Genomic DNA, 12525 nt, shown 5'->3' with positions numbered 1-12525 from the left:
TAAATTTATTGATTTATTGTAATACTTTTGTCAGTCTATGAATTTAACATCCTTAGTTCTTGCAGCCTTTCCTAGCCTATTATAAAACAACTTTGCTGTGCTCACTTGGCCTGCTCTGTAATGCAGGTGCTGCAAGTGGTGATTTTTGTGTACGTTCATGTATTATGGGACAACCATGTTCCCAGAGGGAGCTAGAGAGCTATGAAATAACAAACCCAGGAACTGTCTGTAACCCTGTTTCTCAGATGAATAAAAGTAACTGATGTAAATGTTCCTTCCCATTTCAACTTTGTTTTTCAGGTGTCCATTGATGGAAATGACAGTGTTAGTAGCACGGGAATTATAGGCGAAAATGAACAAGATAAAAAAATGCAGGTATGTGCTCAATATAAAATAATAAAATATATTTATTTATTTTGCCTTTTCTGCCCAGTAAGGTGCATGACACGGAGCCCTGTAGCCATGAACTATGGTTTGCTTCTACTCTTCAGAAGCTGGAGATTTTAAATTATACAGATAGATTATTTTATCTCACTCTGTACAAGATCCTGTCAAAAGAGTTGTAAAAGATCTTTTAATACTTACTATTGTCTAGGGGGTTTTCCTGTTAAAAGGTAATTTAAAATTATGTTGGCTTTCTAAGATTTTTCAAGCTGAGCTGAGTATTTCTTTAATAGGAGTGTAAGTATTTCAGAAGTTCTTTCTAGAGAAGGAGCTGACTTTTGATAGTATTTAAAACAGAAAAATGTTGTCTCAGTTATTAAATTTCTTCAAGGAGAGACCATTCCAGGCAAAGGTCTGTTCTCTGTTTAATGACTTATTTTGATTCCACCTGCCTGGTTAGGGTCCCTGACCTTTACAGCAGGTTTTATAAGGAAATAGTAGTTAAGAGTGTTGCTCCTAGAGAATGCTTAAAGGACAGAAAAAATACTTCAATTACTTCTTCTAGATCCATATTGTTTGTACACAGAAATGTAATGTTAAATGTTAAAAGATTAATCTAAGAGTTCAAAGGGTAATGGAAGATACAGGTGCAACTTACTAAGTCTCAAGCTTTTTCCCCTAGGATCCATAAAATTATGTAAGGAGACTGGTATTTGGCATTATAATGTATTTTGTTAAAGAAAAAGACAAAAAAATGTATTCTGGTCTTCAAATATACAACTAAAATAATACTAAAACTTCTATATCCTCACATGTTCAGATGTCAAAATCAAAAATGGAAAAGTCATTGCATTGAGAATGGAGCTTCTCTGGGCAAACCTTTCCTCCTTTTTGCTTAACTTAAGAAATAATGAAGTAGACAGGGAGAAAAAATGTCTTCTTCCAAGTTCAAAATACATCATCTGTGAAAGGAATAATTATAGGCTCACCTCTCACACTTAGCTCAAATTTTCTATTTTTAGTCTTTTGCAAGTTAGATCCCACAATATTTAAAGCTGCAGACATTTCACTTGTGCCTGTGTGGCATGACTGTGGAAGGAGAGAATAACTAATACTTGCATTATTTACTGTATTGGACCACGTTCCAGAAAATGGAATTAAGAAATTCAGAGGGTTTGCACTTGTAGGCTGGAATAGGGATACAACTCCAATGAAAGGCAAAATTCAAGGAAGAGTGAGAGAAAATCTTGGTTGGTTTTACCTGAAGTAATAGCCTATTAAGCAAAATTACTTGTAATCAGCATTCTCCTAAATATTGATTTTGGCTTCAGCCCCAAAGCAAACTGAATGTGGACATGGTTTTATCTTACACATATATGGCAACATATGTGCAATATGGAAATGTGCCAATCTATGGAGCACTGCATGTTCCAAACAAAACAAGATCTGATATTTCAAAAAGGTAGTGAGGCTTAGTCTCAAATTCTGACCCTTATAAGGTGACTACAGTTGGCCTTCAGTTGAAGGGGCCAACAGCTATCAGTTCTTTATGAAAATAGAAATCATTCTTATATCTTTGTAGATACCTACTGGTAGCTCATTCTGTATTCATGTGTATTAAGATATAAAATACCCTCATATTTATATGTAAAATTAACAAGGTGTATATTTATAAACTTTTTAAGTCCACAGGGCGCAGAACAGATGTCACACTGCTAAGCAGCCACTCAGACTTGCATGTGGTTAGTTAGGTGTTTCAGCAAAGAAAAAAAGCATAAAACCTCTTTGTGATTTCTACATGGGCAAACAAAAGACTCTTTGTGCCCAAATGGATATCTCACTATTTCCTTTCAAACCTGTCATACCCATCTGCTCATAATACACACTTTGGTTATATGATTCTGCTTTTGTGCATGCAGTAGAAAAATCTGATCCAAGATCTTTGTTCTTCTCCTGTGTTACCTCTCTGAGATCAGGATGCATTTGTGATCTCTTAAAAATAGGGGGTTTTAAATTCTATTTATTTATTCATTCTATTTAAAAGTATTTCAAGTACACAGTTCCTCTCAGTAAGTTCCACATTATTAGAAATGTGCTTCCTCCCCAGTTTTTGTATCCATCTTAATATTGGTAGGATTATGTTTGGCTATTTCTTTACAAATATCAGCACATTACAGAATTGTTTTTGTTTTCTTTTAAACTTTGGCATACTTGAGCTTTATGGCAGAACTTAGCGAGTATACACACATTTTTATATTAATATTTTAATATGCTGGAGCAACAAAGAAATAGTAGCAGGTTTACTAACAGAAAAAAAATAGTACTTTAATGCAGGTGCTCAACCAAGCATATTCTTCATGATCCTTAGTGTATTGAAGGGATTTCTGTGATTCATGCTGTCACAGGTTAAACAATAGTATCAGTAATGGTTTCTTGATCCAGAGGGTCTTGATCCAGGAGGTCGTTTTTCTCTGTGGCTTTCTCAGAGGAGATTTTCTGAAGTGATGGAGTTGAACATTTCAACTGATTAAAAGTTTTGTATTGAACTTTGCTCCTTTAGCCTTACAAATATTCTGAAGGTAACAGTTATTCCATCCTCTCTGAAGAATCTGTAGGAAAGGTGTTAGCAGTGAAATTGGTGCTTTCTCTGAAGGAGGAGATCAAGGTGTGTGCTGTTGCAGGGCTGCAGTGTCCCTGGTGCAGGGAGCTGTGGTGGGAGGGCTCAGATGGCTGGAGGGCTGTGGTGAGGGATCCAGGCTCTTCAAAAGGGCCAGCTGGGGAAGGAGAGCAGTGGAGCTGCCCTTCCAGAGGGAAAATTTCTATTTCAGGAGCAGCAGGACTGCACAGGGCTTTGGGATGGGAGATGGCTCAGCCCAGTGTGGCTGCTGAGATGGTGACTGTGCCACTGTGTCATGATGAGGAAGATGAAGCCTTCTCCAGACAAGTGGAGCAAGCCTTGTGTTCACGGGCCCACATCCTCATGGGGAATTATAACATCCTCAGTATCTGCAGAAGGGCATCACAGCAGGGCACATGAGGAGCAGTCTGGAGTTCAGGGATGGCAAGGGGCAATCTGAGCAGGTTACTGAGCAAAGGGAGCCACTCTGCAGAGCCTCAGCTGCCAAAAGAGTTAGTTGGGAATGTGAACATTGGGAGCACACTTCAGGAGTCTCCATCCTTAGAGATACTCAGAACCCATTTGGATATGGCTGTGAGCAACCTGCTGCAGCTGACACTGTTTTCTGCTGAGAGTATTGTCTCCTCATCCATCCTGTGAAATGTTATTTTGACAGTTTGGAATAGAATTGGATCTGTAACAAAAGGGAGGTGATTTGAAAGGACAGACTGTATAAAACAGTCTCAATTGCTTTGCACAGAGTTGTATGGAAGTGCAGATGTTTGGGCTTCTGCCTCTGTGTTCTGTCTGTGTGAATGTCAGGTTTTCTTCATGTTTCTTGCATGTCAGTGTAGGAAGGAGCCTGTAAAAGGTTTCAGGTGCCTCCTGAAGCTGTGCTGTTTATTTTCCTGTTGTCATGCCACAAGGGAGAGTAGAACCCAGCTCACAATGCTCCAGTTAGCTAGATCAAAATACATGGATGGCAGACCAAATACAAAACGCTTTCCTTCATTTTCAAAAAGTGCTCATTCTAAGGACATTGAATTATTGTTTGGCCTTTCCATGAACTTGTATTTGAAGGTGGTCTGATTTATAACTAATTTCCCTTAGGCACAGATCTAGCACCTCAGATATAATCTAAGACTTGTTTGTCTACTAATTTGGTCATTTTACCACTGTGATTATAAATAATTCGTCTTTATTTGACTAATTATTGCAAGCTTTTAAATTTACTAGGTACAAGTAAATATGTTTTACAGTTTCCATCATGATTTTCAGTTATTTATTTTTTGTTTATTTATTGAGGGCTCAGAAATACATGGCATAGCAAAGCAAAGGGAAACAAAGGAAACCTGTCAGAATCAGCTCTGGCTTGATAGCAAAATCAAGTGTGTAACTTCTCAACTTCTCTGATCCCTTTTGGTTGTTCTTTTTTTAGTATATGGTTGGGGTTTTTAAATTTTTTTTTTTCTCTTTCTCTTAAGATTGTCTTGCAAGGACATGGAACAAGAGTGACTGCAAAATCTCAGCAGACTGGAGAGAAAGCCTTTCGCTGTGATTATGATGGCTGTGGAAAACTGTACACAACTGCTCACCATCTTAAGGTGATGAGATGTAAAATGTGCATTGCTACTTTGTGGATAGGATTTTTTTGAAAGGTTATGTGATTAAAAGTAATAGAAATTGAGAGTGGGCCAGTTGCAATGGGGCTGTTTTGTCAGATGTTTATTGGATTGATTTTTCAGCAATTGGTGGTGCTCAGCTGAGTTTACTTAGTGTTCTGGGATGATGTTCAGTTGCTGTGTTGCCAGCATGGTGAGGTTGTTCCTACCAGCAGTGTCACAGAAGTTCTGAAATTCAGCATTTGCTTTATCAACTTTACATGTATGCATGATCATGCAAAAATTCCAGGTTTTGAAATACTTTGCCATCATGGTACAAAATGAGACTGTTCAAAACTAATATTCAAAGTGAAAAGATGGCAACTTCTTAATTCTCTTCCTTTTTGTAAATGAAGGGAAGGAATTACTGAAATGGTGAATGGTATAGGGCTGCTCATGTTCCAGCTGAGGCTGGCACACTCCCTTGCTGATGAGGTATCCTGCTCACAGTGCTGCTTTGCCTCTGACCACAGGAGTCACTGACTAGCTGGCTTTATGAGCTACTTGCTAAAATGATGTCCCTGTTGTAGAGGTTTCAGGCAATATAAGAGCAACATTAGAAGCATTCAGTCAAAAATCAGATAGAGAGTGGGCTGTGAGGCATGTGTACCTCCTGACTTTAATGTAGTGCATGATGGCAACTCTGCATGCATTTACAGAAGTTTTGTGCCAAACTGACTGGCAGGATCAGGTTAGACCTTGGAAAGAGACATCTTTAGGGAAAATGTTTTTTACCATATTTCATTCTTTTTTCATCACTGACATAAACAGACAATTCAATGTGAATCTTAATAAGATAAATAAAATATGTTGGCTTTGAGAATGAACTGTTTCTGTGCTGGAGTAACCAGATACAGCATTTCATTAAGTCACTGTATTGGATGTCAACAGGTGCATGAAAGGTCTCACACAGGAGACAGACCATACCAGTGTGAACATCCTGGGTGTGGCAAAGCCTTTGCAACAGGTAATCTTGTGCAGACTAGCTCCTCCTGCTTGTTAGTCTTTGTCTGTGAATAAAGTAAGTTTCAATATTGCCTCTTTTAACTGCTGATTTGGTTGGGACACCTGGGAAAAAAAAAAAATCACATTTTCAGCTAGTGTAGCAGTAGAAAGGACAGAGGATTTAACTCTTACTGAAGGGGGAAGGAGGTGAAGCACTCAACACTTCCCTCACTCTTCATCTGTCATCTACAGTCAAACTAAATCTTAAAAACAGGCCTTTCTTAACAGTAAACTAATAGCCAAAGTTAAATTAGGTGATAATAGAAAGCTGAACCTGTAGGCTAGGGGCAGATTCCTGATCTTCTGGTCTAAATTTGAAAGGAACTTTGATAGAACACTTAAACCAGCATCTTCTTTATTGAATTTGTATCAGAGTGACATCTGTCATCTCTCCATTTGTACAGATTACTCTGCTCATAAATAATGCTCTCCCTGAGATTGAATTTGATTGTGCAAAATGCAGTTATGAGGAATGAAACATGGAAGAAAGTGGAAGAAAACAAAACTTGTTTCAAATTTTATTCTTTTACTTGGAGTGTAAATTAGTATCATGCTGTGAGAAGTTAGGCTTTTTTTTTTAATAAGGTATTTTTGAAATAACTTAATCTGATCTAATAAATTTGCTGCAGTTGCTTTGAATAGAAACAACAAAATAAATACTGATGCAAAAAGTCAAAAGAGAAACAACCACACTTTTAAAGGGCTGCATGTAAGTTTAATTGCACAGTGTTTGTAAAGGGATTTCAAAACTATGTAATTAAATACTCTCTTCCTTTGCAACACACTGTATGGCTAAAAACAGCTGTTTGTTTATAAATACTGTATTTTTGATCAGAGCCATTGTACTATTGTAGTTCAACAATCCTGCCTTGGACAAAGTTCACTTTAAGTACTGAGTACATTTGGTTTAAATGTTAAGAACTCTCCTGGGCTGGGTCATGAAATTGAGTTTATTTTAGATATAAATGTGAATTAATGCTCAGCTTGGTTAACATGCTTCATGCTTTTAAAAACATCAAGAACAGGAATTTCAGCTGTTTTGGGGAGAACTCACTGCTCTCCCCAAAATAAATTAAAACAGTCATTTTCTTACAGACTTTATTTTGTACAAATTGGTACATGGCTTGTGGATAGAAGAGAAATTCAGGTTCATTTTCTAAAATGGCTGTTTCATGCTTCTTTAGTCATTATCTTTTCAGGGAAGTGCTGAAAGGAAAATTTTGGTTAAATGCTCATTGCAAAATAATTTATAGAGGGCCTGATCCAAAGTTCACTTCAGACCGGTAGAGTTTTTGATGATGATGAGTTCTTAAAAGTAATCTTAAAGAGAATGAGTGTCTATGACTGCTCTTAGTTAGCACCAATATCTTGTATATGTATCACACATACAACCATATCTTGGTTATATATATGACTTTACTGCTGCCTTCATTAGTGGTTATTGCTTTTCCTGTGAGCAAATAATTAAATGTCATTTTGGTGACAGAAATGGGAAGAGGTAAGAACTAGATGGAAGGCACAGCATATGGCTTCTTCAGAAGGCAGAGTAAATATTTGTCCACATAATTGCAGTTTATCCTTCTGAAGGGAAGAATTACTGAAATAAATAAAATAATAAAAAAATAATCAAAGACTTTCTAAACTGTTATCTAGAGTTCTGCTGCTCTGTAGGGTAGAATGAAGAGCTTGCAAAGAATGAAAGAGTAAATTTGCCTCATCAACCTTGCTGAGTGGAATAGCAAGGCCAGGTTTTGCTGGTGGTGGTTGCTGCTGTGCTGGTATACATGCTGGTGTTGTGCTGATGGCCTCTGTGTGCTGCCAGGGTACGGGTTAAAGAGCCACGTGCGCACACACACTGGGGAGAAGCCGTACCGCTGCACCGAGGAGAACTGCACCAAGTCCTTCAAGACCTCTGGAGACCTGCAGAAGCACATTCGGACCCACACAGGTACCAGCAGCACCCACTGTTGTTAATTCACCTCGGTGAATAGTTAATTCACCTCGGTGGATTTTTAGTTTTTTCTCTTTGCTCATTCTGTGGCTTTATACTGACAAAATCAGCCTGTGTATATTCTCTTTCTGAAGCCCAGTGAGCTCAACAGCATTTCATGCATGGTAAGCGTTAAATTCAGCATGCTTTTCTTGGGAAAAGTGCTAAAGCATTCACACTGCTATTGCAAATGCACTAACTTTTAGCAGTGCCTCACTTACATTGTCACTGAGTCACTCATTGCCTTTACAGCTTCATCTGCAGCTGTAACAGAAAAAGGAACTTTTCCTCAGTAATCTGTCTTGCCTTTTAGAAATGGCTTCAGTGGTCCTCAGTTTTGGTGCTTTAATATAACTCACATGCCAGCTTCATGAAGGTTGATATTCTGAGTTTGTTGTCCTCATTTCCCATCTCTTCTTCCAGCAGAAAAACCAAAATGTCATAGAAAACCAACAGCTACTAAAACTTGCAAAGGCACAAAAACCCTTAAATTTTGTCTAAAAACATTAAATTGAAGCCAAACCACAAATTCTAGACAGCACACTATATTCTGCAAAACTCTGTGGATGCACACACATGCAAACAAGATTGCACAATGTCTCCTTTGTGCCTGTGATCTTCAAGAAAAACAACCCCTAAATGTAGGAAGGACAATCTATCAGTTACTAACCTATTCCATTAAATATATTTGTCTCTGCTAGAGCACTGACAAGCTTTTCCACTGAACTGTCTGAATCTTTGTGAGTCAAGAAGAAACAATAAGAAGTAGGGGTTTGGATTTTTTTCAAATTAAGAACACTTTATAATATGGGAGGGTGGGATGTAAATATAGGCAATAAAAATTGGAAAAACTCAGGATTATATTAAGATATTTCTGCGTTTTTTGGACTTCCATACACCAAAAAAGATCCTGTTGGGATTAGTGCTATCTTGATTTTTAAACATCAGTGTGAACACATATCATCTCAGCTCTAGAAGAGAATGCACTGCATCAAGTACAGACTATGAACGGAATGGTTTCTGTGAACACATAATATCTCAGCTCTAGAAGAGAATGCACTGCATCAAGGTTTCTGCAGCACAGACAGCTTTATTAGCTGTGAACTGTTTTCTTTCTTTTTTTTATGGCCACAGAAGGTGTGCAGTAATTTAATCTCTGTTTAGCAGTTGAGACAAAAGATTTGGGCCAGCCTTATGTAACCTACCCACCTGAACAATTTGAGTAATAGAATCATAATTTCCCAGCAGACCAGGGGCCAGAGGTGTCTCTTTTCAGATTTATGAGTTTCCAGGAAGCTAAAGAATGAGAGGAAAAGTGCAGCACCAGCTTTGTGCAGGTGGATGGAGCAGCGTGCGCTCATGCCTTGTGCAAGCAGCAGCAGGGCAGCAGGCAGGTCTGGGCTCTCCCATGCCTTAGAAACCTTTCCCTTCTTTACAAGGTACTTCAGGGTCAGCACCTTCTTCACTTTCTGCCTGTTTTAACCAGAAGTGACTTCTCCCCCTCTTTGAGTAGAGTCAAGTGTTGCTCTCAGTGCCATCAGCTGCTTGCCTTGGCTTTCTCCATGGTCTCCCCTGGCACACAGCTCTGGCATCAGGAAAGCTGCTGTGGATGTGCCAGTGGAGTAGAGCCTCAAGGCTTTGCAGCTCTGGACTTGGAATTCGCTATCACCTGGAAACTGGTCGCTTTGCTAGGAAGCACATTAGAATTTGAAAAGGCCCCTCCGGGGACCGGTCTGGTGACATTCCTGCGGGCATTGTTTCAGAGCGGTCTGTCTCGGTTTCTGGAGCAGGGTCTGTTGCTGGGTGGGGCTGGCTCTGCAGCCCTGCTGTTTTGGGACGTGTTTGGGGTCCTGGCTGAAGCGAGGATTAGGGGAGCCATGGTAACACAACACTGAGGTGTACGGGGAATACACACTGCCTTGGCAGGAAGCTGGAAATCCTTCCCAAAACAGCTGCCCGAAGGAGTGAATAGGAGTTTCCTCTGCCAAGGAGCGAAGTGCTTTGGAGTTTCGTGGTATTACTGTCTATCAGGACTTGTTCTTTTATTTTTAATTACCTACAGTTGTATCTGTAGTGGTGTTTTGCTCTTGCTTTCAGATTCTCCTCTTTGGTAAGCAGCACAATGGTGTGGAATGTACTTGGCTCTAGAAGTGGGAAATTACCCCAGGACAGCCTGTCAGTGGCTTGAATGTGTCCAAATTTAACCCCCCTGTTCTCCTTCTCTGTGTGCTTTGATAGATCTGAAAGGTCAGGGTTATTGGAGTGTTATTGGTTGGTCTTGTCTGCTATTCACAGTGAAAGGCTTTGGTGCAGTGATGTAAGTTGCTGTGCTTAAACTTATGTTACACAAAAAGACTTACTCTAAAAGAACCTGTATTTGTGATTTGCTTTGGTCTGGGGGTTTGAAACTTGAGTTTCATGGCTGGTTCTCTTTAGAAAGCTTGTTCTTTTTTAAGGTTAAGTGCTTTCAATAACAAGTTTCAGTAATCCATGTTTATCCTGGTTATATGTTAAACCATGAAGGTATTTTTTTCATTTGAAGAATTAACAATTGTCAAATGTCAATGGTATGATACACTTGGTTTGGATAATATATGTATGAATTAGGGAGGTTGTTAAATAGTTGCTAGATTATGGGCAGTGTGCGAGCTAATCCAAGCAACTGAGTCTGTTCTATACATGTTAAAGTATTAATCTAAATGCTTCATAATTTAGCTTACAGACTGTATGATTTCCTGAATTTTGTTCATTTTGGCTAAACTAGAACACTTCACAGTGGCGTGTTCATGGTATTTCTGACTGAGGATCTCAGATAAAATTAGGTAGCTTTACATTCCGACATTCAAGTCTATGTGTATTTTAGTATTTTCATTCTTTTGTAACCTTTCCATGTGCACCTTTTCTTGTCTTCTTTTTCAGGTGAAAGGCCTTTTAAGTGTCCCTTTGAAGGATGTGGCAGGTCATTCACAACATCTAACATTAGAAAGGTTCACATCAGGACACACACGGGCGAAAGGCCTTATTACTGTACAGAGCCAGGATGTGGGAGAGCTTTTGCCAGTGCAACTAATTATAAGAATCATGTGAGAATACACACAGGTATATGAGTGATTTATTGTCTTTTGAAGTGGAATCTGCTAGAGGGAGGCTGGGTCATTCTCCTTGTGAACAATGTTTTGGTGTGTTGTAATTGGGTATAGGCATGTTTCTATGACTTGGCTTGGTAATTCTGTTTGGGCTTCCTCTTCCCTCAGCTGAGGATGTTTAAGCAGTTGGATTTCCCACCTTGTCAAGGCAGAATAATTTTGGTTTGGATACAAAGTTTTTTAAACTGGGCATTGGGCTGAATCCTTAATATGATTCTGGGGCTTGCCTCCCTTGTGAGCTGTTTCTTAAATAAATACCAGTAAAGGACAAGTCTGAGCTCAACTTTGGCTCATTGTCATGAGTCACTCTTTCATCACAGCTGTATTTTCCTTACTGCTGGAACTGTGGTCAAAACTTCCTTTTTTATAGACTAGATGTGAAAATACTTATCTAGTGAGCAGAATACTTATTTAGTGAGCAGAAATAATAAGCACAAATTTGAAGATTCTAAAATGTAAAAGCCAGTGATAGCCATATCAGCTTGGCAGCATTATGTATGTTATAGAAACACAGACAAGCTTCATGGAGTGATGTTTGATATCTAGTTTATATTTTCAGTTTACGATGGAATTTGGACACTTGTTCCATTGATTTTTAAATTGAAGGGTTTTTTTATATGAAACCATAATTGTTTATACACATGCTTCCTATGGATTTCCTCAGAGCTTTCAGTAGTCAAAAATGATACTAGTCAATCAATGTATCTGATCATTCCGGAAAACTATGGGGCTTCCAGTAATAAAATAACAAAATTCTAAGTACAATGACAAACTGAAATTGCAGTTTTCAGCCTGTGTCATTCTGTTTTCATCAGAAGGATGTTTTAGATGGAATGATAGGGAGAAAAATGGGCCAAATTTAGTGGCAGTAATTCTTAAAGACAATAAGACGTTGCATTGATAAACTTTGTGTGATTAAGCTTCCCTGCTGCCTTTGAAATTCAAGTGTGGTTGGCAATGAAGGTTTGTCCCTAAATATCATTTGCTGGCATTTTTTCCTGTGCATCCTGAATAAAGTTCTCTGTATACCTTTTGTTGTGCCATGCAGGGGAGAAGCCCTATGTGTGTACGGTTCCTGGCTGTGACAAACGTTTCACAGAGTATTCCAGTTTATACAAACATCATGTTGTACATACTCATTCCAAACCCTACAACTGCAATCACTGCGGGAAGACCTACAAGCAGATCTCCACCCTTGCTATGCACAAACGGACAGCACACAACGACACAGAGCCCATTGAGGAAGAACAAGAGGCTTTCTTTGAGCCACCTCCAGGTTAGAATTGCAGCCTTTGACTCTCTAGTTGTTAACAAAAAATTAAAGGGGCTGGATGGTATTTTGCTATGAAAACATAGATAAAAAGATAAAGTACTTAAGAAGGATATCTTAATTAGATATCTTAATTTCTCTGTAAGACTTTTTAGGGTGATAGGCAACTTGTAAACAGAAATTGCATGGTAATTGGCCAGGTAATAAACTCATTTATAGCAGTCATGGGGCTAAGAGAGAAATTAGAGTTGCAGTGTCAGCAAACCTGCTAAAAATATGAATGTGGGGAAAGGACCAGAGACACTCTAAGCTGATTACAACTTACTGGACTTTTGTTAGGGATTTTTCAAAGACTGTGTATATGTGTAACACCATGGCTGGTGACAATCTTTTGTGTGGGAGTAAAGGCTGTGCCTTGAGAAAAAAAATCTGGTTTTGCAATAAAGTGATAT

At 38.7% G+C, this 12525-nt stretch overlaps 1 protein-coding gene across 6 annotated transcripts in view; it reads left to right on the top strand.

Moving 5' to 3' along the window:
- Positions 1-12525, top strand: part of ZNF143 (zinc finger protein 143) — a 38779-nt gene that overhangs the window by 19067 nt on the left and 7187 nt on the right. For all 6 annotated transcript variants that reach the window (XM_039706807.1, XM_039706810.1, XM_039706808.1 and 3 more), the window contains 6 exons: positions 301-375; positions 4486-4605; positions 5554-5629; positions 7490-7615; positions 10577-10756; positions 11852-12079. In XM_039706807.1, the coding sequence (XP_039562741.1) occupies positions 301-375; positions 4486-4605; positions 5554-5629; positions 7490-7615; positions 10577-10756; positions 11852-12079 (805 nt within the window). The remainder of the gene's footprint in view (positions 1-300; positions 376-4485; positions 4606-5553; positions 5630-7489; positions 7616-10576; positions 10757-11851; positions 12080-12525) is intronic.

The sequence above is a fragment of the Passer montanus genome, unplaced genomic scaffold, assembly GCF_014805655.1.
Source record: "Passer montanus isolate IOZ18808 unplaced genomic scaffold, ASM1480565v1 scaffold2, whole genome shotgun sequence".
NCBI lineage: Eukaryota > Metazoa > Chordata > Aves > Passeriformes > Passeridae > Passer > Passer montanus.
The sequence above is the reverse complement of the archived record's forward strand: the minus strand, read 5'-3'. Positions and strand labels throughout refer to the sequence as shown.